We start from the raw sequence: 27,068 nt of genomic DNA, 5'->3' as shown, positions 1-27,068 counted from the left end.
AAGGGACGTTCCGGCCCCAGGGCGAATACCAGGAAGGGGCCAGCCAGGCCAGGGCGCGGGGAACGCGTCCCAGGGGGAACAGCAAGTGCGGGGAGGCAGCCCTGGGCAGCCCCGGGAACGACTTCGGATTTCCTTCTAAGTGAAGAGGTTTTGTTCTAAGCCAGCGGAGGGCTGTAAACGGAGGCGTGCCATGATCTAATTTGCATTTCTTCAGAATCCCTGCTGCGGGGATTCTGTGTTGGCGTGTGCTTTGCCGCTAACCGGCGTCGCCGTGCCCGCAGCGACACCATTCACGTTTCAGACGGTTCCAACAGAGAACAGTCCGTCAGTGTGCGCGTTTGGGCGGTGCCGACCTGTCCGTCGTCACCAGCCACCTCCCGTTGGGGGTTTGCAGCTCAGACTGATGCCCTTAGCCGTCTTGCAGGCCGGCCAGCCTTGAGGGAGAAGAGAGGACCTGAGCTTGCTGACCCCACGGGAATGCGTGATGGTAGGTTCCAAGCCCCGGACCTCGGTCCGTGTCTGCCTAGGACTGTTGCCACACAGGCTTTCGGAATCCCCCCTGGGCCAAGACACGTTCATCCCTCACATCATGGGCACAACCTCACATGTGCGGCCAACCCCACGCTGGAAGCTGGAGGTGCAGAGACAAGTAAGACGAGACCCTGAGGGCCTCCTCGCCTGGTAGGGGGATTGGCACGAGCTGAGGTTCTGCCCGAGCGTGGGAGGGCCTCGCTGGACGCGGCACGGCCCCGGCACAGGAAGCCCCTTGTGAGAGATGGGCGAGGCCGCGGGACAAGTCCTCTGACGTGAGTCCTGATTAGGTGGCGGAGCTGGGACCTCAGCTGTCCTCGCTGTGAAATGGGTGCAGGACCCCCCATTGCAGCCTCCTCTGCAGGGTCCACAGGGAAATGGCTGCGGACACTTCCTTATCCACCCGCCAGACCCTGTCAGGGCCCATGTAGACACGGGGCCACAGAGACAAATAACCCTCGAGACCAAGGTCTCCTTCATGCCGCCAGCATAGGGTATCTATTTTTCTTTCTGTCCTCTGGTGCGTGGGAGGTGGTTGCTGTTGGCAAAGCCGGGGCTGTGCTCAGCTCCCAGGGGCCGGATTCCAGATGTGCACGCCTGACAGCTGAGCTTAGGTCCTGGCGCCGAGTCTGAGGCTCCGTGGGCCGCTCAGGAAGAGGCAGATGTATTTTGACAAGGCTGCCACGGTTTCTGCAACATCCTGAGTCAAAATAAGCCCTCTCTCGGGCAGCCCCTGGGACGGGCTATTTCTGCACGGCGTTTCTTTTCCCACATGGGGGGCTGAGCAGCGAAGACTCCAGCTAAAAACAGCAGCTGCCTCAGCTGGCGCCCACAGCAGTCCCCTCGACAACGCAGGCATCAGCAGGCAGCCTGTCGTGAACTTAGAAAGTCTTCCGTGTGGGCTCAAACTCAGATAATTTCCCTCGAGAGTTGGCAGTCCGAGCCCGGGAAGGCTCCGATACCCCTTCCACCTGGAGGGCTACCGATCATGAGAAGCCATCTGCGCGTGTGTACAAAGACTTACCGGTGACAGACCACTTTCTCGCTGGTGCAGTAACTTGGTAAGGCAGCTGCTACGGTTCCCACATTAAGGATGAGCGGACTGAGGTGAGCGGACCCTGCAGGCGATGAGAGCTGGGTCCGAGTCGGACTCTCTCGGTGAGGGGAGAGCACGTAGGAGAGGAAATGGAATCGGGGCGAAGGTGGTGGCGCGCGGAATTTCCAGCCTGGACCGGGTCAGCGTCAAAGGGCAGAAGGACATGTGCCCGAGTCCCTGCTCCCTGTGCCAGCCACCGTGCAAAGTCACTGCCACCTGGCATCTCAGTTTAACCTCCCAGACGGCCCTGGTAGCCGCAAACGGGATCCCCATTTTCTAGATGGGGAAACTGAAAATCAGAAGAAAAAAGCGCGTTCCCGTTTGACCACCCGTGAGGCACCGCAAGCCGGCAGCCCTGCTGCCGGGACCCGGCCTCCCTGGCGCTGGAGGAGGAGCCGAGGCCAAGTGCCACCGGCCCCGGAGACAGCAGGGTGGGCGGTGCGGGAGTCTGCCAGCTCCTCCAGAGCACAAGCCCCAGAACTCAGCGACCGTAGGTGGTTCAGCAGGTACCACTTTAAATAGCAAGTCGAACACTGAGGAACTGATTCCTTGTTTTCAGCTCTCCTCCAGTGCTTCAGTGGCGTCCGCGAGAAAGTCTTGAGCTGGTACCTGTGGGTCTTTAACCCGACAGGAAGGCTAGCCTGACCCAGGGCCAGAGCTGGACTGGACGGAGCCGGACATCAGCTCGCGTTTCCTTTTCATTGTGCTGACGTGCTTTGTCACCCTCTCTCATAGCGAGTGACACTGCTTTTCCGGTGCAAAGTGGCGAGATGAGGTTTCCCTTTTAAATGAATGCAGTGAAGGTCTTATTCTTGCAAGTGAACAAAATTAGAGGGCAACGTTAAGCAAATAGCAGAGGTGGTATTAAATGTGGCAGAACCACGGAGCTGCTGTTCCACGGAGTGAGGGTGCTGCGTGCCGGCTCCTTGCTTCTGGGCCAGGCCTGACACCTGCCCCGCAAGGCAGCACCAGATGTCACCAGCTCCGGTGCCCCTCCACCACCTCTCCAGCTGAACGGCGGGCCCAGGGCCTGCACAGGCCGCACAGGTTGGCTGGCCGGAATCTGTCTACTGCTCCTGAGGAGTGCTGGGGAGAAGGGGAGTTGTCCCTCCAGGCTGAACCACGAAAACAGAGCTTTGGAGCCAGCCATAAGAGACAATAGTACAAAGGAAGCCGCCGTCCACACAGGCCCCTCCTCTCGCTGAGTGGGCAGTTCAGACGTTCTGAGCACGCCAGATGTGTGAAGCGGGGGAGCCGCACAGTAAGGCTCAGACCCCGGGTGCCTCATACATGGAGAATGACCTTGAGCAAGTGGCTGCACTGCCCTACCCCGTCTCCTCCTCTGCAGCGCAGGGTCGTCATGGGGCCCTGTTCCTAGGGTTGCTGGGTCACCTGAGTTCATGCAGGTGAGAACTTACAGCAGCCCAGGTTCAGGGCCTGCGCCCATACATGGTGCCTGTTCTGCTGTGTCAGGTACTGGTTAAGCAGTTTCCAGGTGTTGTGTCGAGCCTGCATTATCAGCCCTGCAGAGCGGGCTCAGAGAGGCACAGTGCCTTACCCCAGGTCACACAGCCAGGAAGTGCTGAGGGTAGGGACCCAGGCTCTTGAGCTTCACCCATGGCGCCCTTTCTCCGGCACCCCGGAGGTCTCCCCCAACCCCACTCCCTTGCTCTGAGCCTCCTTCTTCCTCCTCGCTGTTCTTCCCTCCCTCTACCGTCAGACTGAAGACTCCCTTCCTTTCAACAGGGCACAACCAGGCCTCCGTCTGCTGGGTCACCCTGTTAGCTCCCCCTCAGCCATTCTGCTGCTTTTACTGCCTTCCAACCCAGCCCAGCACCCCCTCATTAAAGATACTGGGGACAACAGTTCTGCTCTGACTGCATGAGACAGAACCCCAGCTCAAACTGGAGAGCCAAAAGAGCCCACCTGAGCTCCCCGAGCCTCAGTTTATCCTTAAGTGTAATGGAGGAACAATAGTACTTGCACAGACCACTGATGTAAGCACCCAATGCAGCAACACCCACAAGCCTTAGAGCCGTGCCCAGCAGATGACAAATGCTCATTATTAGTAACATCTCTCATACTGTTGTTTTTCTACGACTCAAAGGATGATGGTGGAAGACACTGCCCCCGTCTTCAAAGACCTCACCGTCTAGTAGGGAAAACCACCGGCACATACACAAAGATAAGTAAGCATCCAAGATCACAGACGCCCTGCAGACAGCAGAGCGGGAGCACACCGTGCAGGGCCGGACGCTACAGCCCTGCAGTCACACGGGGGCACCGGGATCCAGGGCCACCGTGGGGGCGAAAACTGCACAATTCATTTATTCAGCAAACACCTAGCGGGCGCCCACCGAGGGCCAGGCGCTGTGCCAGACATCAGCACGGCGACGATGGCTCAACAGACATCATGTCTGCCCCCGTGGGACTCCCACCCCGCAGAAGAAAATAAACCTGGAACAAATCATTGCTGAAGTGCAGTCGGACGAAGAAGAAAAAGTACACTGTGCCATAGAAATGTCTGCCAGGAAAGAGAGCACAGTCTGGAGGTGCGGCCAGGGAAGGCTCCTTCCCCGAGGAAGTGGGGGTACAGGGGCCAAGGACGGAAGCCAGGGGAGCAGCTGGGGAAGACCGGAGAGTAGGCATTACAGGAGGCGCTGGGGTGGGGGACTGTAAAACCGGGCGTCTCACGTAAGGCGGAGGCTAAGCCCAGCCTGCCGCGGACTGGCTGCAACACCTCGGCCAGCGCAGTACATCTCTCCGAGCCTCGGTCCCCTCATCTGCATAATGGGCGCCGTGTCAGCCACCTGGCCGGACTAAATGTAGTAGCATACATGCAGTAGTCAACACAGTGCCAGCCAGCCCTATTTTATTTTACATTTTTTCCTTGATTGATTTGAGAGAGAGGGGAAGGGAGAGAGAAAGAAAGAGAAACATCAATTTGTTGTTCCGCTTCTTTATGCACTCATTGGTCGATTCTTCTTTGTGCCCTGACCAGGGATCAAACCCTCAACTTTGGCGTATCGGGACGATGTCCTAACTAACTGAGCTACCTAACCAGGGCCAGTCAATGCTGTTCTAGATGCAAGTGATAGAACAATCAATGAAAATAGTTTAAAGGCAAAAAAAAAAAGGTTGTATTAGTGTGTATAACTGAAAATAATCAAGGGCAGATTCTGGATTTCAGGAAGGGCTTGGTCTGGGAGTTAAACAGTATCATTAGGGCTGGCCCCTGTCTGTGTCAATCAGTCCTGTTTCCCTCTGGCCTGGCTTCCACCGCGGGCTGTTTCCGCACCGCAACCCTGCAGCTCAAGACCCACACTTTCTCAGTTCAGTGGCTCCAACAGAAGGAGGATGTTTCTAACACTTCCAGAACAAGCTCCAGGACTGACTCTTCCTGGACCACCTTGAGTCCCATGTCCACCCTTAAATCCTGGGCCTAGGTCATGCGCCAACCCCGAGAGCCCGCGGGAGAGAGGATGGGGGACTCTATCCAGACCACAGGCCAGAGAACAAGGGAAGCGTGGATCCCCAAAGGAGTATTAAGGGGCCGCCCAGAAGGAGCTATAGGACAACCTGTGCCTACCATAGCGATGACACAGAGACACGGGCGACGGTGCTGCAGGAGCTGGCGAGGCACTGAGGGTGCTGCGTAATCACTGAGTCTGTCCACCCCGCCCCCAGCCGTGGCCTGAGCCCTGTCTCTCGTTCGGGCATCCTGGTCCCAGAGGAGCAGAGAGGCGAGCGCAGACCCCGGGGCCAGACAGCCTGGACGCAAACCCCAAATGGCCCCTTCTAGCTGCGTGACTTTGACAATTTCCTGTCCTTGCTCTGCCTCTTTAGTTGTCTATGCAATAGGTATAAAACTAATGCTCCTATCATCAGGTTATTGTGCAGCTTAAATGAGGGGGTGAACGTAAGGCACAGAGACCCGCGGCCGACGCAGAGCGGCCCGGTAAGTTAGCTGCTGTTACCACCACCATTCCGCAGGCTCAGCCCATCGGAGAGCGCGCTGACTCACCCCTCCCCACAGGTAAGGCCCCTTCCCGCCAGCAAGAGGCCCTTCCGAGTGACGACATCAAATGTAATTAAGAAACTTCAGGGCGGCAGGACCTCTGAGTGGACCCCGCAATCTGGGGGTGTCAGCCTGAGCTGAAAAGAGCCTTGAGGAGGGGGCATCAGAGATCCCTGAGTAACCCAGACCACATCCTCCGTCAGGCCAGCTTCCCCCAGGTCACACAGTCTCAGTGCCCAGGAAGCAGGCTTCTTCCCATGCCACGTCCGAGGAGCTGAGCAGGGTCCCCGTCTGTCACCTGCAGGCACCTGAGTGGCGGGGAGGAGCATGAGAGAAGGAGGAAGAGAGGAAACTATTTCACTAGTCGCCCTGAGTGCAGCCCACCCTCGGCTGGGCACTGAAGTACAAGTCCTCATTTAAACTCCGTCGCAGACGTTGGTTCCCATCCCCCGCACTTCTGGTGAGAAAACCGGGTCTCAGGAAGGTGAAGTGACCTGCCCGAGGTCGCCCAGCTAGCGAACAGTGGAGTGGGGACCACCCAGGCCTTCGGAGGCCGTGTGGCAGCTCCCGCCACACCCTGCACCGCGCCGAGCCGGGAGCCTGACAAGCCGCGGCGAGTCCAAAGACGGAGCAGGTTTCCAAGGAGAAGGAAGGAGGAGAGGTGTTGGGAACATGCAGTTATTTACAGGATGCAGTGTGGGTTGTCGCATGACAGAGGGAGACGTCCCGAGGTGAGGAGGGAGTGGGAGATGCTAGGTCCTCGGTTTCCTCACCTACAGGATGGAGAAGAGTATCATGCCAGCCTCCCGGGGAGCTGGGGCCCGTGAACGGCAAGAGCGCGTGTGCAGGGCCGCCCTGCCCTCACCGTGCACCAGGGTTCTGGGGTGGGAGGCACGGTGGCTGTGGTCTCCCTCGGAAGGAGGGGACTGACCCCAGGAACTGTGGGCCTCAGTGACCCTAGAAGTGAGGGAGGAGCGTGCTTGAATCCTTAATGGGGGCTCTCAATCCTCCAAAAATGGCAATTTGCTAAAGAAATTTGCAAACGAGGACTGGGAACAGGAGGGTTCAACCAGGGTCTCTGCAGGGTTGACTTGCTACTTAAAACCTCCCTGTGGATGGCCCCCGCCCAAGTTCAATAACATCCAGACTCTCACCATTCTGGCAAGGACCCACAGGCCTGGGCTGCCTGCCTCTCTGACCTTGGGGGGTCAGCACTGGTGGAGAGCCTTCTCTACCTCTAAGCCTGAAGGGCAAGGAGGAAGTAGCTGTCCAATCTGCAGAGGACAGCTGTGTGGGAAGGACCAGTTGACAGGAGTGGTGGCCTCTGTCCAGGGGGCACTCTGATCCTGTTCTCTTCCCGCCTGCAGTCCCTGCTAGCACCTGCTATTGACAGAACACAGCCAGAAGCCTGAGGACAAAGGGTGCTACTGAGTGGCCACCTGCGCACAAGGGAGGGCAGCGAGGGGGAGCGTGGGTCTGCAGGAGCCCAGGAGACCACCTCCCAGCTGGTGCCGGGGGACCCCTGTGACACTCCGGCTCTCTCTTCCTCCCACAGTGAAGTCGGGTTGAAGTGGTGGCATCACAATTTGACACAGCCCAGTGTAACCAGGCCATTACAGAGAGAGACAAAACAAAACAAAACAAAACAAAACAACCAGAGAAATCCCTGAGAGGCTGTTGCAAGGGAAAAAAAAAAGGCATCCTTAGGAAAACCTTTTAAAACTGAGACTTAGAATCCAGGAGGCCGTTGGGAGCCGTGAGGTCTAAAATGATGCAGCCCAAAGACACCCTGAAAGTCACCTTGAAAAGGGCTGTTGGGCCAAAAACCAGAGGCCTTTCAAGTGCATGTGATGGAAAGGGGTGAGATAAAGCGCCGGCGAGATGCTTGATGATCACAGCTCTGGCAGACAGGTGAGATGAGAGAGCGATACGCAGAACATCTGACGGGGCCTCTGCCTCCGCTTCGGCTGAGGAAGACCTCGGGGAAATTCCCGCCTCCAGATCGTCCTTTGGAGGTAGGGGCGCACAGGCGCCGCTCTGGCAGACACATGTCCCAACTCCAGTTGATAAACGAGATTCAGACAAATCGCCAGGCACGGATGGCACTGGCCCAAGAACGCTGATGCCACTCAAGGGTGGAATTGCAGAGCTGCTGGCCAAAAGCATGTGCAGTGTTGAGGGGATGGGGATGTGGGAGCTGGGATCTGTGGGTGTGAAGTTTGAACTTTGGCAAAGCTTCGAGCAAGGACCCAGTGTGGGAGCTCCTTCTCTCTTAAGTCGGCGTAACCGCGGGGGACAGGAAGCAGAGGAGGTGCTCAGAGATAGAGAACTGAGACCAGGGCGATCGGCTCCTTCTTAGACTGTGAGATGATTAAAGGGTGGGTCCTTCCAGGGCCAGGGCCTGCTCCATTAGACGTTTTCTGGAGGAGGGGACTCACCGCTCCAAAGTACAGATTCCAACAGGTCTCTCCCAGGTGGCAGAGTTAGAAACCTCATTCGAAATAAGTTAAGGGAGCCCAGGCTGGCATAGCTCAGTGGACTGAGCGCGGGCTGCGAACCAAAGCATCGCAGGTTCAATTCCCAGTCAGGGTACATGCCTGGGTTGCAGGCCATGACCCCCAGCAACTGCACATTGATGTTTCTCTCTCTCTATCTCCCTTCCTTCCCTCTCTAAAAATAAATAAAATAAAATCTTAAAAAAAATAACTTAAGGGGACAAGTGGCATTTATTGGTCACATACCAGAGCAGTACATGGGCAGATGAGCCTTAAAGGCACTCAAATGCTGTCACCGTGCATGCCTCCCACCCTTCTCTTGGCTCTGTCCTTCTGTGTGTTGGCGTCACCCTCGGGCAGGCTCTCCCCAAACGGTAGCAAAACGGTCCAGCGGCTCAGGCCCACATTCTGCCAGTCCTGTAAATCCCATAGAAATGGAAAGCCTCTTTCCCATTGGTTCCAGCTAAAGTCCCAGGGCAGACTCTCATTGGCTTAACTTGTGTCATTTTTTTCATCCCTGTGCCAATCACAGAGGCCAAAACTAACAGTGCTCTGATTGGCGGGCTATGGGTCTAATGCCCACCATGGAAGCAGGCACATGGAGTCAGCCCTAATCAGACCATAAAGCCTGGGAGTGGGGGAGGGTAAGGGATTCCGGAGATACCACACATGCCAAAACCATCTGTCACCACAACAAATGATGCCAAAAACATCCCAATGACAAAATGCCACCGCGATGGAGCTAAAGCATGGAAGGAATTCATGGGGTTATGGGGATGGACTAAGAATGCAAATAAAGGGAAGAATCAGATTTAAATAAGGATGCCGGCACTATTATTGTGGCCTGTGGTCCAGCGAGGGCCTGGGTCTACAAGTCTCACCCCGAGATGGGCACCTGGAGGCACACAGGCCAGGACGAGCCATTTCAACCCCCAGCAGGTAGGGCCGGGCCACGCACGGACTTCACCTCTGGAAATGTTTGTTGAGCATTCACAGTGGAGAGGGCCCTGGGATTAATGTTAGGGACTCAAGGGTGAGCAAGACAGTCCTTGCCCTCAAGTGGCTTACGATCCAGTGGGAGAAACAACCAAGGAGGCATACGTTAATAAAGAGATGAAATGACCCTCAGAGGTGCTGAAGGCTCCGTGGCAGGGAATGCCATGGAGGACAGAAGTTGGTTGTGGGGACTAGGCTGGCGCAGGAGGCAGAGTGGGACCCAGGGGGGCCCTTGTGGGTCTCCACGTGACGCTGTAGGCAAGGGCGAGTCACTGAAGGCTTTTGAGCAGGGGCGTGACACAGGCAGGAAGAAGCTTCGTGGTCTTAACGGAGCCAGACAAAGCCCAAGGAGAGCCACAGAGGGGATCAGAGGGCCGGCAGCAGCAGGCCTGCGGAGGGAGACAGAGGCGTGCGGGGTGGAAAGAGGACAGCCGGGGGAGCCGGGATCAAAGTCGGGCAGAGGAGCACACCGCTTCCTGGTGCTGGCCCGACACGGGGACGGGGCTGCCCCGTGAGGACAGAGAGAATGACGCTTCGTTCAGTTCCCCTCGGGAAAGGCGAGTGTCGCGCACACACAAAAAATGTTACTAATATAACTATGACCCCCCAGAGAGGGGGCGGAGGCTGGGCGTGGGGGATAAGTCACCGACGCAGAGGCTCCGGCAGCGTCCAGAGTGACCGTCGCAAAGGCGGGCGGAGGGCAGCGGGGTGTCCAGGGAGGTTCCCATCCATTCATTTAGCAGTCACCGCCTGCCGGCCGGCTCGGTGCCAAGCCCTCCCCTGTGCTCTGAGCCCGGAGACCGGAAGCGGGCATCCCCTGGTCTGTTATGTCACAGCCGCCTTCTGATAGGACCCGGCCCCGTGTGTGTTCACGGGGCAGCTCCTGCCTCCCCAACCAGGTGGGACTTTGCCTCTTTCTTCACGGTGGCATCCCCGGCGCCTCGAGGGGTCAGTTCGTGTTTGAGCAAAGGACTTCTCTCAGCCTCAGTGTGTGCCCATCCTTGAAGAGCTCAAAATCTGAGAGCCAGTCAGACACGTGTCAAGTTCGGTTTCGCTGGTGCTTTGAGGAGGGGGTCCATGGGGGAACACTCCTGGCTAGCCTGTTCCCCAGAAGGGGTTCCGTTACGCCTTAGCTAAACCCTGGTGGCCAGAGGAAGAACTCGCCGAGTGATCACAGCAGACAAGGCTGTTTCTCCTGCAGGAGCAAACGGCACAGGCAGAGGCTCGGAAATGCCCGCGGACACTGGCCAGGAGCCCCAGGGAGCCCAGGCCGCTACTGGTGGAACAGGAGAGAGTGGTCGGGGTCCGGTCATGCAAGGCCCTAGAGGCCAATTTAAAGGCTTTGAACTTGCTCCTGAAGGCAGTGGGGAGACGGTTAAAGGATTCAAAGGCAAGTATTTTTGTGCCCGTTAAGATCCTTTTGGTTGCAAGTCAAAGAAAAAAATCTAAAACGGGTTTAGCAAGAACAAAAGGGAAGAGGTGGCGATTGGCTCAGAAGAACGGCGAGGCCTGGCAGAGCTGCGGGCACAGCTTGATCCGAGGTGTAAACAGTGTCATCGGGCCGGGGGTGCGCGTTCTCCCTTTCTTGGCTCGGCGGGCTCGGAGCGGGTTTCCATTCCGAGGCTCCACGTGGCGGCTCCCGGGAACCCCAGTCCACGTCACGGCGGAGCTAAAAGGAGAGTCCGTCTCTCGTACCAGAAGCACAAGTCCCCGAATGCAGTCCCTCTGGCCCTCACTGGTCAGATTTGGGTCCCTCCCTGAACTAGTCCAGGGCCGGGGGACCGTGTGCTCATTGGCTTAGCCCGGGTCACGTGGTCCACCCGTGGGTTCAGATGAAATGCACAGGTTGGCCCCTCGGAAGCTGATGCCACGCGAGGGAGGAAGGGGTGCCGGGCGGCAGAGTAGGTGGTGGCCACCACATGGTTTGAGGAGGGGATGATGCAGTCGGGCCGTGTTGTGGAAAGCCGTGATCATCCTCCTGCAGCCCTGGGGGCCAACCTGCAGGCGAGCGCAGAGGCAGGAGCGGTGGCCGTGGCGAGGTGGCTGGTGCGAAGAGCCAGGCTGAGCAGGAGCAGGCTGCCGCCGAGGGGACTTCTTGTTCAAACCCTAGGACACAGTTCCAGGGCCCCGACCCACTGCCCCCATCGCTTTCAAGCACCTTCAGGCCTAGACCGCCCCACCCCTTTCAGGACCAGTCTGTTGCCAAGTCCCCATAGAGGTCCCCCTGGCAGGGTCACCCAGACAGACTCTGCGGAGGGGCGCCCTGAAGCTGCAGACCCAGGCTCAGCTTCTGGGAACGCACCCGATCCCCGCCAGGACTGTGGCCACCTACAGGGACCCCCGAGTTCAACCACTGCCGCCACTGTTTACTGGACGCGGTGCTTAACCTCTCTGAGTCTGAACATCCGTCTGAATATAAAGTGGACGTGATGACATTTAAGGTAACAGAGGCACGGGCATGAGGGTTTGATCAAAGAAAGATCATGAATCACCCACGGCGGTGAGAGCCTCAGTACGTGGAAATCCCTTCCGCCCCAGCCCGTTATACCTCTCCCCGGCTTCACCTTCCCGGGGCCTCTCCGACCCCCCGTTTGTTTGCCAGATAAAAGGTGGTTTTGTTGGACTTTGTTTTTCTGCCAGAAAGAAACAATTGGAGGTTGAGTGGCGAAGAGCAGCTGTTTTTAGGTTCGTGGGTGGGAAATTCCTCCTGCTCGTCAGCCCGAAGTCTAAGCCCCTCTGGACTTCCGTCCGCGGTTTCCGCTTGGGGACACGGCACCCCGTCCCCTGTGCGCCGGGGGCAGGAAGAGTGAGGGGAAGAAGAACATCTCCCCATCTTCCTCTTCCTCTGAGCTTCAAACTCGTTTCTTTCTAATTCCAACTTAAACTCAGGAAAATCATGAGGCCCGTTCCTTTGACCAAGATCGTAGAAAGGGACTTATCTAAGAAAAAGAAGATAAAAAACATATATAGTACAATGACAGCAAGCTCACAATTATGAACAACCACACCTAAAACAAAAACAAAAAGAAACTAAGCAAACAGCTAGAACAGGAACAGAATCACAGAAATGGAGAACACATGGAGGGTTAGCAACAGGGGAGTGGGAGGGGGAGAGTGGGGGGAGAGGTACAGAGAGTAAGTAGCATAGATGGTAGGTAGGAAATAGACAGGGGGAGGGCAAGAATAGTGTGGAAAATGTAGGAGCCAAACAACTTACATGTACGACCCATGAACATGAACTAAAGGGGGGGAATGTGGGTGGGAGGGTGTGCAGGGTGGAGGGGAATGAAGGGGGGTAAAGGGACAACTGTAATAGCATAATCAATAAAACATATTTTAAAAATAATAAAAGGAATCATTTTTTTAAAAAGATCGTAGAAGGAGGCTTTGTCTAACGGTGACGCCGCCCCAACTCCAGAGGAGACAGACCCTGCCACGCTCGGGGGGCGGGGGGGGGGAGGGTATGCTTGCTGAGACCGTGCCGCCGTTTCCCAAACATTACGTTGTGTGAGCGTCACAATCGCCCTGGGCGGTCAGAACCATCCTCCCGGTTTGCAGAGGGAACTGAGTGTCAGGGAGAAGCTGGGGCATCTGGAGGGGGCAGAGGCCGGCTGAGCTGTCACCCGCGTCTCTCTGCGGCCAGAGCCCGGGGCAGTCTTCTCCGCTTTGCCTCGGAGATGACCCGGGCAGCCCCAGAGACGGCTGCCCGGTGCCGCCCCTGCTTCGGGCTCCCAGGCCCATCTGGCCGGCAAGCTGCGTGTGTGTGTGTGTGTGTGTGTGTGTGTGCGCTTCTCCTCCCAGAGCTGCCTCCTCACGAGGACGGCGCTGGGCGTGTTGTGTTGCCGTCCACCGTCTGCGGGCCTCTCTCCCCCGCTCCCTCCGGAGGACTTTCAATCAGAGGCTCCGAGAGGAAAGGATCTTCTCGGGCGCGTGAACTGGGCCATGTGTTCTCTCTCTATGGAGTATTCGCATCTCTCGCAGTGGAACAAAGGGGGAGAATAGGAACTCCGAAATTTCTTATGCGTCTCTGTCTGCCCCGGAGAGTGCCTAGGCAGACGTATCACGGCTCCTCCATGCACGTCTGGTAAACGAATAATCACATGAAAGCCACCCACCACCCCGGGCTGTACTGCAGCGGGAAGGGCGGGCACCTGCAACGTCCCCCGAACAATGCTCCGCCCGCTGGAGGGGTTTCACGAAGGGTGGGACTGTATGCCTGGGCTGTAACTGGGATGGGGTCTTTTCCGGGAGCTGGGAGTTTCGTTAAGTTGCCGAGTGGTATTAAGAAAGTCCCGTCCCCTTTCCGTACCTCTGTTTCCCTACCTGGTAACTGAGGGTGCTGGGTTAGATGACGAGAAACACGGCTCTTCGTCGCTGCCTTTATGTGCATTCCCTACCCCCCCTTCACCCCACCCCCGCCCCCACCCACACACACCGCACGCCTGCCCGACCGTCTCCGAGACCGCGTCCTGCTGCCCCTCCACACGCCCTCTCCCTCCCTTTCATTTCCTGGAGCGGAAGCTCCGGAGCTGATCAGCCCTTGCTGTCTGCGTTCCTCAGGCAGGTCTGCCCGCTCGGATGGAACAGCAACAATGCCCCGCGCTCATTTGACCAAGGAGCGAGGCCTGTTCCGTGGGCCGGGCGGTGCCGGCCCCCCCTGGCAGGGAGAAGCCGTCTCCAGCGCACTGGCTCCAGGGAGGCAGGGTCCTGCCAGCTGCCCCGGCCCCCAGATGGGAGGAACACTGATGCTCACAAGTGCGGGTGACGCTGGGGAGGCCGTCCCGCAAGGGGCAGGGGGGAGACGTCTCCCAGTCCAAAAGCAGCAGCAAGGCTGAAAAAGGAAAATTCCTCCAGGGCCACTCCCAGCCCCACGATTCTAGGCGTTTAGATTCACAGGATTTTTTGAGATTCTAAAGTTGTGTGTGTAATTTAATCTAAACTTCTGTTAACCCTAAAATATTCTATGATACCATGATTTTTTTTTCTGTAAGATTTGGACCCAAAATCATGATTCTCAGATCCTACTGACCCAAGGCAAGGGTTTTCAGCTAGTGGGTGAATCGTAAGTACCCGGGGGCCTGGTAACCGGTGCAAATCCTGAGCTCCCAGCTCAGGGATTTGAGTTCAGCCCCTGTGGGATGAGGCCCACGAATCCGCAATCTTCCCAACCAGTCCTCCACCCCAGTGAGCCACTCTTAGACACAGAAGGGGTTAGAAAGCTGGTCATTGTATATTCTGAGATTCTTAGTGTGATTATAAAATGGCCTTTTGCTTATGAGTCTGGTGTTCTGGAACTGCTTTTCTATCTCCATGTGCCTGAGGAGAGGATCCTAAGGGGTAGACTCTTTCTTCTGAGTGTGGGCTTCACAAGGGAAGAGGGAAATGGACTCAGTGCTGTCAGGATGGACAGACCTCCTGGACGGAGAACCGCCCGAGAGCACAGCGCGAACTCGGACGCTGCGTCCGTCGTGCCTGAGCGTGCCCCGTGCTGGCACACAAAAGAGGAGTGGAGACAGGGTGCGCTGGCTGGCTCCGGGGTGGCGTGAGCATCTGGGGTCGCCAGGAAGAACTTCCGGCGGACAGGGAGGTCCACCCACATTGCAGAGCGCTGGAAGGGCGGGGGTTGAGAAGGGGATACAGGAGTCGAAGCAGAGAGCTTGGAAAGATCCAGAGGCAAGAGAGGAGACTTTCCCGCCAAACACCCTGCTGTGCCACGTGGTGGGGGAACGGCAGGCTGGCGGAGCAGGTGTGAAAACGCACGGTTTCGGGAGAACTCGAGACAAGAGGCAGGGGACCGTGTGGGGACATCCGGAGGTTCTGCACGGGGCTGGCAGAGGACTGCTTTGACACGCTGATGGGCGCTGGGTCTGGGAGGCTCGAGCAGGATGGAGGGCGGCAGAGGGCCTCTGAGGAGCTGGTGGAGGGGTGCGGGGCTGGCAGGGGCTCAGAGTGAGGGCAGGGTTCTGGGAATGAGAGAGAGGGGTCCTCAAGGAGTCGTTCCCCCCCCACACACACACACACATACAAGCCAGAGTGTAGCCCTTTTTCTGAGAAAGGGAAGTAGAGAACGGAGAATCAAAGATTTCCACAGCCTGCCCGGTGGAGCAAGGGCTAGCAAGCTGGGTCACCATGAGCCTGTCTGGTGGGGGAAGGTGGACACACTTAGCCTGCATGCCTACACACAGGTGACGACACACTCCTGATGCACATATGCACCCCTTCTGCCCTACGTGATGGCAGCGATACAGGCGCCACTCCCTTGTGACACCCACCCGCGCACTCACCCCCACTGGTGGCACCAGGGCACGCCAATGGGAACACCCTATCACCTCCATCCTCTCTCACTGCCAGCGAGTGAGACACGGGCCATCACGTCGGAACGTCCCCAGAGCCCTCTCATCCGGCAGAGTCTATGTAAACGTCACCCTCCGTGGTTGCACACCACACAACATGCACAGCCGTGCACGGCACCCTTGCTCACGTCCAAACCGTCGCACAGTGCCATCGGCACATTCCACTGCGACAACGACCCACCTGGCTGCGCACTACCACACACGGTTGACACACTCACGCCAGTCCCTGCACGTCAGGAGGGACACCCCGGCACCACACACACGGTGGCAGGCCCACACTTGCCCTACTCGCCCCCGTTGCCCCTCGCGTGGGCACACACGCAAACGCACCATTGCACACCGGTGCGTTTGCTTCCACACGTGTCATTCCACGTTGAAGGAGAATGGCTGGCACCCCGACCTCGCCCCGTGACAGTGATGGCGCCCTGGCCAGTATGAGTGGCAAGAGGGAAGCCACTCGTGAGATGAGCCAGGTGCCCCAGAGCCCCTCCCTGCACACGGCCCCTGCAGCCCGGTTTCCGCCCCGGGCACGTGGCCACCCCTTCAAACCAAGCGCAACGCTGCCCCCCCAGGCTCAGGCCAAAATAGCAGGGAGCGGAGCTGGCATCTGGAGCCTTCCGACGACGCCGGCTGCAGACCAGGGCTGGAGGCCAGGGCTTCCTAGATGCCGCCCCGCCTCCTGCGCGCGCCTGAGCGCCCTTTGGACGGAGGCGGTTGCAGGGGAGAGAGACCGGCTGACCTTTGGACGAGCACCGTCCTCCCTGATCGCCGCATTCCCGGCCTGCGACAGTTGCTGTTCTGCACACACTGTTCCTCGGTCCCCGCACCAAGTACTGACATGAGCTCTCTGGATTGGCTTCCCGGCGAACATTCAAGGCATGCACATACCATTTTAAAAATCTGTTCAAACCTGGCCCCCTGCCCCAGCCCACGGCGCTCATGGGTAGAAGTGGAAATCCAGCACCAGCCCGGGGAAGACCGCTTAGCAGGGGCATACCGGTATTTTACCAGGTGACTCTTAGTGGCTGTCCCGAGAGCAGATGCTGCAAGGACCTGAGGCTGGGGGTGGGGGAGGGGACACGCGGCGGCTGGGTCGGAGGGCTGGAGACACAGGAGACTGACGGAAACGCTGACAACCCACATGACATGAGGACCCCGATCGGGGTGTGAATTCTCTCTCTTTTTTTTTCTTTTAGTGAGAAACTGGAGATAGGAGAGACTGTAAATGTCAATGTAAAAAAATATCTGCAGAGCAAAAGTTACATTTCCATAGGCTGTGGGATGTGTCGGAAGAGAAGCAGCCCAGGGTGGTGGGACCCCAGAGCCTGGTGTCGGGCGGGCCTGGGCCGGCACCCTGGCTCCGCCCCAGACTCCCCGTCTGCCTGCCCCGGGCCTTGTCTCCGCCGCCTTGAAAACAGGGCTTTGTGCGAACTAAAGGAGAGACGTAATTTATGCAAAACGCCGAAGTGAGGCAAACTGGGATCCTGATGGTTGCTATGATTAGTAGTATTATAATCACTAGGAAACGCTTATAATTCTTAGCGGCTTTCTGCAGCGGTAACAGAGCGTTTGGGAACCAAGAGCAGACGGATGCGCTGAACGAGGAGCAGGCGCCCGTCCCTCCATCATCTTCCCCTGACAGGGAGCACCAGCGGCTCACGCGGCATGATTTAACCCTAATCACTCAACAGGATGAAGCCACCAAAACTTGACTGAGCTGTCCTTTGGTTGATCAGGAAGACTGTCCGCAGCTAGACACGATTCAGCGCAGCTCACGCAGCTTTAATAGGCTCACGGAAGCTTGGGTGCGCAGGGGGCTTTAGCTGTCCAGCCGCCACCCTGCGGGGCTGGGGAGCTCACCACCTCGCACGCTCACTCTGTACTGTGGCCGGACAGCCTCGACCGGTAGGCGGTTCCTCCTCTTCGAGCCTCTGTCTGCTCCCTTTGCCTTTCCCCCACTGCCCTAATTCTGCCTTCAGCGCCAGTGAAGACGGTAGTACTCCTCTTTCTTTTCAATGGTCATTCATTCATCCGACAAGCGTATCCTTAGCGCCTGCTTTGCTGTGCACTGCGCCAGCGCCGGAATTACAAATGGAGCGGGACTGGCCGGACCTCCGAGGCTAACCCCCCTCCGGCATCCTCTCCTGCAAGTGCGACACCTCAGACCTTCCCACCTTCCCTCATTGCACCTGCCCAGGTGCCCACCACCAAACCACCCCCTTCCCTTCTAAACGTATTCGTGCGTATCAAATTCCACCTTAAATCGCGGTGCCCAGAACTGAGCTCAGTGTTTTTCTGAAAGTTAAGTTGGGTTTTGAGCCAAGATTGGTTGACTTCCATGTCAAACGCAATGCCCGTTGTGGAAAAAACCCAGTTGTAACCACAGCGCTCCCAGCCAGGTCCCATTTACCGAGCTTCTGTTCTAGAAGAACAGAGAGCGGGGAGGGAGGAGGGGGGAGGACGGTGACTCCTGAAATGGCAGGGTTTCAGCTCTCCCTGCCCAGAACTCCCCTCGGGCGTCTGTGCCAACTCGAAGTCATTCTGATCAAGCAGCCTCCCCTCCGCCCCTCCATTAGTGCCTGCCACGGGAAAGGGAATAAAAATCAAGAGTGAGCAAGCCGAAGGCCCGACACAGTGCTAAACGGGAAACCCAGACATAAAAGAAAGCCCTTCCCTAAACCAAGCCCCACAGCCTGCAAGGGGAGAACGGAGACGAGCCTCAGAGAGGGCCCTCCAGGAGGGGAAAGGGGGCCCGCCCATGGCCTCTGACTTGTGGGAGGGGCTTCCCCGCTCGGACGCCTCTGCCATGCCCGAGTGCGAAGGGAGAGTCCCCCACCCCACAGGGAGAACATCTTGCCTCCTCCCCTCCCAGACCTAGTCCTCCGAAGCTCTCGCCACTCGCTCCTTGGAAGGAGGCCATCCCCTCACCAGAGGAGAAGTCATTTCCACTGTGACATAACCCTGACTGATGTGTGAACTCCTGCGAATCCTTCAGAGTCCTGGCACCAGGCCATTCCTTTCTGCGGCCATTTCCCTACATGTCTGCCTGGGTCGCAGGACACGGTTTAAAAAGGCCAAAGGCGGCCGCTGGACGGAGAGGCTCGTTACAGGACAGTAACCAAACCAAACCAAATGAGACGCGTGTGAGAGCAGGAGGAGGAAAGGCCGTGGGCAGAGGCGGGTGTCACCCCCCTCTGCCCTGGGCGCAGGAGAGGAAGAAATGGCCTCCTGGAATAAAGTTTCCCAGAGGACTCCTCATCTTCCACGGGAGGGCAGATCGAGAAGGGACCGGACTCGCCTAAGGTCCGAGGCGATGATACGGCAGCCGTCTTCCGCCTCCGGGCCCCCTCGGAGGGCCCCCGCCCCCAGCAATGTCTTGAGTGCCCATGGAGCGGGAGGCTCTGCTGAGAGGCTGCCAAGACGACCTGGTGGCGGCCCCATCCGTTAGGAGCCCCCAGGCGAGAGGCATGCAGACGGAGGAACAGGGACCCCCGAAACAGGGGTCTCTCTCAGCACAGTGAGAACCCTCAGGGGAGTGAGCCCCCCTCCACCTGCAGGAATCAAGGAGAGCTCTCCCATGCAGGTGGCCTCTGAGTTCTGCTTTAAAGAACACTTCTCCCATCTCCTCGCTGCACGCCCCCCCCCCCCCGCCTCTCAGTGCATTGAGGCAGCGAGCCTGTGGTCCTAACAGCCGTGGCCAGGACAGGCGGCAACAGGGTGCACTGGCAGGGAGAGGACCGGCAAAGGCGGGGAGTGAAGGGGAGTGGTGGAAGGGCAGAGAGGATGAAAGCAGGGAGAATGGGAGAGGGAGAGGGAGGGGGAGAGGGGGGAGAGGGAGAGAGGGCGGGAGGGAGCGGGAGGGAGAGCCAGGGAAAGGGAGAAACGGGAGAGGGGGAGAGGGAGAGAGATTTGAATTTCCCATCTGGAAGGGGAGCGGCGGCGCGTCAGGGCCTGGCTGAGGGGCGTGATTGGAGGGCGCCTCCCGCGGCAGCGGCGGCCCCAGCTCGCCGGGCGGAGTTGCACGCGGCGGCGGCGGCGGGAGCTGGAAGAGCAGAAGGAACCGCCTGGCTGAGTCCAGCGAGCCCCGCAGTGGCTCAGACGGCTGCAGGGACCGCCAGGTCGGTGCTGGCCGGGGGCCGGGAGGGCGGGGCCGGGGGCTGTGGGCAACAGGGTCCTGGCTCTCCTGTCGGGGCCGCAGGGCAGCCCGAAAGGTCGGGGAGTACTACACTTTCGGGGGGTACGGCTCCCCAAGACCGAGCGGGCGCGAGAGGGGGAGGCTGCCCGGCGGCAGCGAGCGCGCTCCGGGGCCCGCACTGGCCGTGGTGCTGAAAGGACAGCTCCCCGCGAGGGGTTAGCGAGCGGGCTGAACGGCGGCGAAACCGGCCCAGCCGGGAAGAGGTGGGGGCCCCCTCCGCCCTCCACCCGGCCGAAGCCTGAAGCAGCCCGGCTCCTGGGGAGGCAGGACCGCCCCGAGGGCGATGGGAGACTCGAGTCTGAACCCAGAGAACAACTTCCATCTCGCTCGGGTGGGGGTGGGGAGCTCGGTCTAAACTGCTTAACCTGAGCCCGCCAAGGCCCCCCGCGCCCCGGAGGAGGAAGCCGCCCCCGGGGGGTGCAGGCTCCCGGGGCGAGTCAGAGGGCGGTGGGAGGGGAGCAGACAGACCAAAGGTGGAAGGGAAAGGAAGCTACACGTCTTTTGGGGTGGGGGGCCGAGGGGACTGTTTGTCCCCGGAGGAGGAGCCGAGGTCTGGGCAGCACCGCACGCCGCCGGGGGTCGTTCGCAAGGATCTCCTCTATGCCGGCGCGCGCCCCACTCTGCCCCCTCCCCCGGCAAAGTTTGAGACGCGGCTGGGTCTTGGGGTCGGAGCTGCGTGTTGGGGGAGGGGCGCTCGCCGTGGCCGACCGAGCGCCCGGGCAGAGCGGCGGGCTGCTGTTCTGCGCGGGACCGGGCACACGGAGAGCCGCGCCAGGATGCCCCTTCCCTCTTCTGCGGGGGGCACGGAAGCCCCCACCGCTTCTGCTCTTCTGCGGGTGCAGCGCCCTACCCCCTCCATCCTCCACTGCCCCTTCCCTTCCCCTGCGCTTCTCCCTTCCCGGGGGCGTGGGGTGGGGTGCGGTGGGGAGGGGGGGCGGACAGACGACCCGTGCCCCTGCCGCTGCCCCGTTAGCAGGGGGTGGCAAAAAAGCAAACGAGTGTTGAATTGAGTTGCAGTGAACACAGCCTGGACTTGAGCCATTTAACACGCGCGTGAGCGCGCGCGCACACACACACACACACACACAGAAAACGGCCACAAGGACAAACACTGCCAGTGCCTCGGTCTGTTTGTCAGAGGGCAGGGGCCCAGCCCCGAAACCGGCCTGGGCTCCGTGGGCAGGGCCTGAGGAGGTGTCTAAGCTCCCTCGGGGCTGGGACAGGCTGGGAAGGAGTCGGGGAGAAGCCGAAGACGCAGTCCTGGGTCCCCCGCGCGGCGCGATGAAAGCAAGGGAACCTGGTGCAGCAGCAGCCCTTCCCCGCCCCCTTCCCTGTTTCCCCTCCCCCAGCCCAGCATCACCAGCTCCAGCACCAGCACCAGCACCAGCACCAGCACCAGCACCACCACCCCCTTCCTGCGCCGGGATAAACCAAAGCTACCGGCAGAACCGCCGAGGGGCGCCCCCTGGTGGCCCGGCCAACATCCTCAACTGCAAACAACCTGCCGGACCTCACTCAGCTCTCCCACAGGCGTAAGACAAAATCTCTGCACCCACGCGCCCGCAGACACACACGGTGCCCGAGTTCAGAGTCAGAGCACACGCTGAATGCGTGCCCCCCCACACACGCGCTGACACAGAACATGACATTCAAGCCAGCAAACACACCCCGAGGCGGGCCCCACCGTGGACCCGGGCATGCTGTGGGCTCCAGGACAGGAAACCTGCCCAGGACGCGGGGAGGCACCCCGAGGGACGGGAAAGAGAAGGACGCAGAGCTGGACGGAGAGCGCGAGCTGCAGGCAGTCCAGGTTGCCCCAGGAAGCGCCATGGGCCTCAGGAGAGGAAGACGCTGGGAAATTTCATGGAGGGAGTGACGTCTGAGAGGGACCTTTGAGAAATTAACACTGCCACTTACGATCAGGAAGACAGTGACAACAGCAGTGGTGACGACAGCCCACGTGAACCCTGAGCACCTACTATGGGCCAGACCCTGGGCTAAGCCTTTCGTCTGCACGGTCTCATTTAATGTCCCCTACATGCCTTGGGCATGGGTGTCCTTTTCTCCACTTTACAGCTGAGCGAAGATGAAGCCACTTGCTCAAGGTCACTTATAAGTGAGTAGTGGGGCCAGGGTTTGAACTGGCAGAGATGAGGCTGAGAGGCTGTTCCAGGCTGTGGGGACGACGTGCCCCTGCACCCCAGGTTTGAGAAGAACACCACGTGCTGGGGTGCCGCCGAGCAGAGCCACATGCTGGGGGCCGCGATGAACGGCCACGCGGGCGGGTGCTAGGCTGTGCGGGACGTGAAGGTCGGCACAAGGACGCGGGCCCGTGGAACGAGGTTTTGTGGAGCCGGGGCAGGGGGTGTGTGCATGAGCAGGTCTGCCCTTCAGGAAGATTAGCCGGACGGCCCTGCGGAGGGTGGAGGGGAGCTGGGAAGGACACAGAGCTGGAGTTCGTGCACAAGTCCAGAACCTCGAGGCCCCGACCTAGGCACCGGCTGCCGTGGGAGAGCGGAGGGTGTGAACACAGAGAGTGCTGTGAGGCTGCCACAGCCTCTGGGCTTCCCCCTCGGCCTTCCCGCTGCAACTGGGACTCCCCAGCCCCTTGCGTGGGCCGGGCCAAGGCCTGCCTCCCCGGCCGGCTGCAGGCTCCCCCAGCAGACGCCGACACTTCCCGGTGCTCTGCCGCAGCATCCGCGCCCAGAGCAATGCCTGGCAGAGCGCCGGTGCTCGAAAACATATCTGTAGCGTGAGTGAGTGCGCGAGTGAACACATGAAGAATTCCCTGGGTCTGGAGTTTTCAGTTGAGGCAAGTGGAACCAGGCACGCTGGAGGAAAAGGGAGTCCGGTGGGGGAGGCAAGGAGGAGACTGCTCCTTGGACAGGAGGAAGTGGGACTGTCCATGGCACAGTACACAGCAGAGAGGGGAGTGTGCAGGTTTGGGGAGAGAGTGGGGGAAGGCAGGAGGGTGAGAGAGGGGGGTGAGGGGGAGGGACCAATCTATGGCATAAACAAATAAGAGGAGGTGAGACTCCCAAGCGAGGAAGGGGGTGAGGACGGGGCAGTAGGAAGAGGAGGGGGAGAGGCTGCCTAATGAAAGAGCTGCATTTAAAAGCATTGATCTTCACCCTGTGTGCCGCAGCAGGCGGGCGCCCTGGCGCGCCGCAGGAATTTTAAAACGTGCAGTGTCCGCCTATTCAGTCAGGGGCACTGACCTCTTTTCCCTTAGGCTGTCAAGGTTAAAATAGGGCAACAGGCAACACCACAACAGCTGCGAATGAACCAAAATCATACTTACTTTTTGGTCGGATTGGCAAGAAATGTATTTTTTTTGGTATGCCACAGAATTTTAGCCGTGAGTTTTTGTGTGCCGTGAGAATAAAAAGGCTGAAATCGCTGTTTTAAGGGAAAGGAGCCAGCAGGGGTGAAAGAGAGGACCTGTCTGATAAGCCCACAGAAGTGCTGTGTCATGGAATTCAGAGGGCTCAGGAAGGCCGACAAAGGGGGGGCGCGGGGGTCCGACGGGGGATGGAGGAGGTGGGGGGGAGGGCTGCGCGAACACTCCTAGCGCCGCCGACATTCAGAGCCTCGGGCAGTCTGACCAGGGCCGGGCTGCAGAGCCACAGGGCCGGGCTGCGTGCAAGGTGAAGAGGCAGAGACACCAGGTGACGAGCCCTTCACCAGGGAGGTGGAGGACAGAGGTGAAGGGAAAGGTAGGGTCTGGGCGAGAACAAGACCCGTGCAGGGGAGGTAAGAGGCGTGGGGAAGAGGGCGTGATGGACGGACGAGGAGGAGGAGGTGTGAAGGGACGAAATCTGGAGTGAGGGTGGTGGGGCGGGGTGGGGCGGGGGCGGCTTCCGCGGGAAGGCGGGGTCCTCCGCCTGGGGAGCCAGGAGGAGGGGGGGTCCTGGGAGTTCACACAAGCGGGCACTAATCGTTTGGATGATGATAACAGCCACCGCTGACGGAGCCCCCATCACGTACCAGACACATTCCGTAGACTATTTCTAGCATTTCAAAGTGGTATTATAACCCTCACTTTATAAAGAAGACCCAGACCCAGAGAGGTTAAGCCAGTTACTCATTATCACACAGCTAAAAAGCCGCAGGTTGAGGATCCAAGTCAGGGATGCCTGACCCCAGAGCCCCCCGGCCCTGCAGCACAGGAAGGGGGAGGAAAGCCACCTGCTGAGCAGGACGGTGTCGGAGTGCCCTGGGCCTTGACGGATCGGCTAGGGAAGTCTTGGCAGGGTGCACAAGACCTTGCTTAAGAGCTGAGAGGGTCATGCTGGGACCAGGCAACAGGACTCTGGGGAAGACTGGGCTGGCTAAGCCGTCCCGGCGGGCCCCGAGCAGGAGGCTCTAGAGCGACGTGGACACAGGCACGGAGAAGACTCGGCCCCTGAGCAAACACGCTGCGTACTGGGGCACCAGGTGGTACCGGCGCTTGCTGAGCGAAGGAACGGAAGCAGAGGAGTCAGGGGAGGGACACGGTGTGGCGACAGAGAGACGGCATGTTGAGTCCCAGCAGTGCCACAGGTGGAGGGGTGCAAGAGAAAGGCATGTGTATTCCCTGACCTTTTCACTGCCTGTTGCCCTGCACACGCACACACACCCTCACACCACGTGCGCACCCGGAAATGTCAGCTGCACGAGGACAGGACTGTCTCGTTCCCTGCACGTCCCCAGGGCCGGACACACGGCAGGGCACCCACCAGGTGCTCGGTTAATACTTGTTGGGTGGACGAACCCAGGAGTCTGGAGCCCAGATAAAACCTCCGGGGGTCTTCAGTATCGGCGGTCGCTGAAGCCCCTGGCAAGGACGGGTTTTCCCCAGGGAAGGGTGCGGGGGAAGAGGCTGAGGGCAGGGTCCTGACAGCATCCTCACTGAAGATACAAGAGAGAAAAGACGAGCCAGCCAAGGAGAGCGGTAAAGGAGAGAGGGCAGAAGGGGCGGGGAGGGGGGAAGTAGAGGGGAGAGAGCGGTGGGACTCGGGGGAAGGACTGAGACACGGAGACACGGAGCCGAGAGAGGAGATGGGGTGTAAGGGGACAGTGGGGCGGCCCGCAGTTCAAACGCTTCAGAACTGCTCCGACGGGAAGTGCGTGGAGGAAAGGGCTCGGAAGGATCCTCTGGTCCAGGAGAGACTCGCCAGAGACACAATTCAGGGATGAGGCTAGAAATAACGCCCAGGTGCCCTGTCAGCCAATTTGAAACAGCTCGAATTAGAGACCTGCATCTCTTACCGCCACCTGGCAGTTCCTTGAGCTGGCGCGTAAACACAGGAGGAGGAACCCAATAGTTCCTGAAATCACTCAGTGTTTAAATTGGGTTTGTTTCCCCTGTTCTTAGAAATGCAGTCTTTTTACACTGTATTGAATCACATGAAAACCCACTGGATGACTGGGCCGAGCTGCCTCCGCACTGGGAATTCCGGGTCGGCGCGGAGTCTCTGGCTAGTGCCAGGGAGCTCCTGCCGCACGCCAGGTGCCTGACCAGTGCCCCGTCTCCTCCCGCAGACATCAGTAGGAGGACGGGCGGCCTTAACACATCCCCGTTGTGTAGGGAACCAGCTGAGGCTTTCCCCAGGGCCCAGTGAGAACTGGAGCCAGGTTTCAAATCAGGTGCGTCTGGTGCCCAAGCCCAAGGGGTTGTTTTTCCCACCCCATCATGACTTTCTCTCCTCAAAACCACCTGTCAGGTGGTCTGTCTGACCACGGAGAAATCCTCAAATAAAGCCTCGGGCCCCGTGTTAGGGAACGATCTCAATCTGACAATATGTTTTCTCATGTTGAAGGAAATGAGGAAAATCCATCATCGAGTGACAGCCAGTGACCTTGAACTCGACCTGGTTATAATATCCGGCCTGACTTCTCTGTCACCATTTCCCAGGACCCCTTTTTCCTCCTAGCAAAAGACAGACGCCCAGCACTCACACGGCGCGGGTGGCGCGGTGGTTAGCACAGCCGCCTTCCAACACCGTGCTGGACGACAGGCCCTGGGGCGCCGTGCTGGCCTCAGCGCACCGTCAAGCCACAGTGTGCTTCGGACAGCCCACGGGTGTCCCATCCACACCCAAAGGGCATTTCTGGTGGCTCTGCCTATGGCAGGACCAGTGGGACTCAACGATTAAAATGAAAAGGGAACATCCAGGAATCCGAGCACTGGGGCCCGAGTCCTTAGGGATGTGGGGGGAGGCAGGACAAGAAGGCCCAGGGTGGAGCGGGTTCCAGGTCTCTCCTCCTCCCGCCCCCCCCCCGCCGCCATTGAATAGTTCCACTTTTTCCATATTTTGCAAATTGAGATTCCCATTCAGCTTTTATTTGAAGGAAATCTTCTGAGGCAAAATAATAACAATAAAGACATAATAAAGGCTGCAAGCTGGTGGTTTAGGCAGGGGGGAGGAGGGCTGAACTAAGCGGAGCGCTCGCAAGGCCCCGCGCCTGGAGCCGTAAAGGCCCCAGGCCCCGAGGAGACCCTCACGTCCCGAGCCCCCGTGTGCAATGTAAAATAAACATCCATATGAAGCTATCAACACAAAACTAACATGTACGCTGCAATAAAAATAATTTATTTCTCCATTTGTCTACCGTTGGAACCGTGGACGCGTTCATCCAAACCAGCTGTTCTCGCTGCTGCACCCGCGCCCGTTCCTGGGGTCCCGAGCGCCCACGCTCAGTCCAGGCAGGGGCCGACCCCGCGGCCCCGGAGGGAATTCCCTCCGGTCTCCGCAGTGACTCTGGGCAAGGAAGCACGCCCCTTCTGCCTCCCAGAGGGAGGGACGGGCTGCAGGAGGCCCAGGAACGTGCCCGGAGCGCACGTGGCAGACGAGGAGTGCGGGCGGCAGGAGAACGCCGCTCCGCCGCATCCAAGTGAGATGCGCTTTCCGAGACCCCTGCCTCCGACCAAATGCGAGCGGTACGGTCAGGACGGTTTTAAAATAGGGGTCTGAGCCATCTGGCCACATACCGTACGTGTGCCTGGCACACAGCAAGTGCTCAAGGAATAACCCCTTCCCTGGCGGTACCAGGGCGCCGCGCCTGGGCCTCAGACGGACGCAGTCCCGCGCCTGAACCGGGGTGAGGCCGCCGTCGGCCTGACTCCAGCACCCCGCCTGTGCAGAGGTCTCCCTCGTCTGACCCCCGACTCCTCTTTTGCAGGTGGGCACATCTCCCCGGCCAGGCCTGCCAGGAGCACTGCATGCGGAGTCGGCTGCGGGCTAGGGCACGCTAACCAGAGTCGCAGACATGGACTTCGTCATGAAACAGGCCCTCGGAGGTGAGGCCCCAGCCCTGCACCCTCGCCCTCCTCCAGCGTCTGGACCTGGGTGGGAGAGGGCCTCGGCACACCAGGCCCCACTGTCCCCAGCCCTGGGCCGTC

At 59.2% G+C, this 27,068-nt stretch overlaps 1 protein-coding gene across 3 annotated transcripts in view; it reads left to right on the top strand.

Annotated features, from left to right (window-relative positions):
• The window catches only part of CPLX2 (complexin 2), an 83,484-nt gene that overhangs the window by 36,362 nt on the left and 20,054 nt on the right, over window positions 1-27,068 (top strand). For 2 of the 3 annotated variants that reach the window (XR_006784471.1, XM_045828581.1), the window contains exons 1-2: window positions 19,453-19,607; window positions 26,849-26,966. Coding sequence is in view for 2 of the 3 variants with exons in the window: in XM_045828581.1 (XP_045684537.1) it covers window positions 26,936-26,966 (31 nt within the window). In the remaining variant the exon portion in view is untranslated. Of the gene's footprint in view, window positions 1-19,452; window positions 19,608-26,848; window positions 26,967-27,068 lie in introns of those variants that run through there. The other variant, XM_045828588.1, reaches the window with a different exon arrangement.

This window comes from Phyllostomus hastatus, unplaced genomic scaffold, assembly GCF_019186645.2.
Source record: "Phyllostomus hastatus isolate PE091 unplaced genomic scaffold, TTU_PhHast_1.1 phas_contig_150, whole genome shotgun sequence".
In the NCBI taxonomy this organism is placed as follows: Eukaryota; Metazoa; Chordata; class Mammalia; order Chiroptera; family Phyllostomidae; genus Phyllostomus; species Phyllostomus hastatus.
Note: the sequence above shows the minus strand (reverse complement) of the source record. Positions and strands in the feature narration are given on the sequence as shown.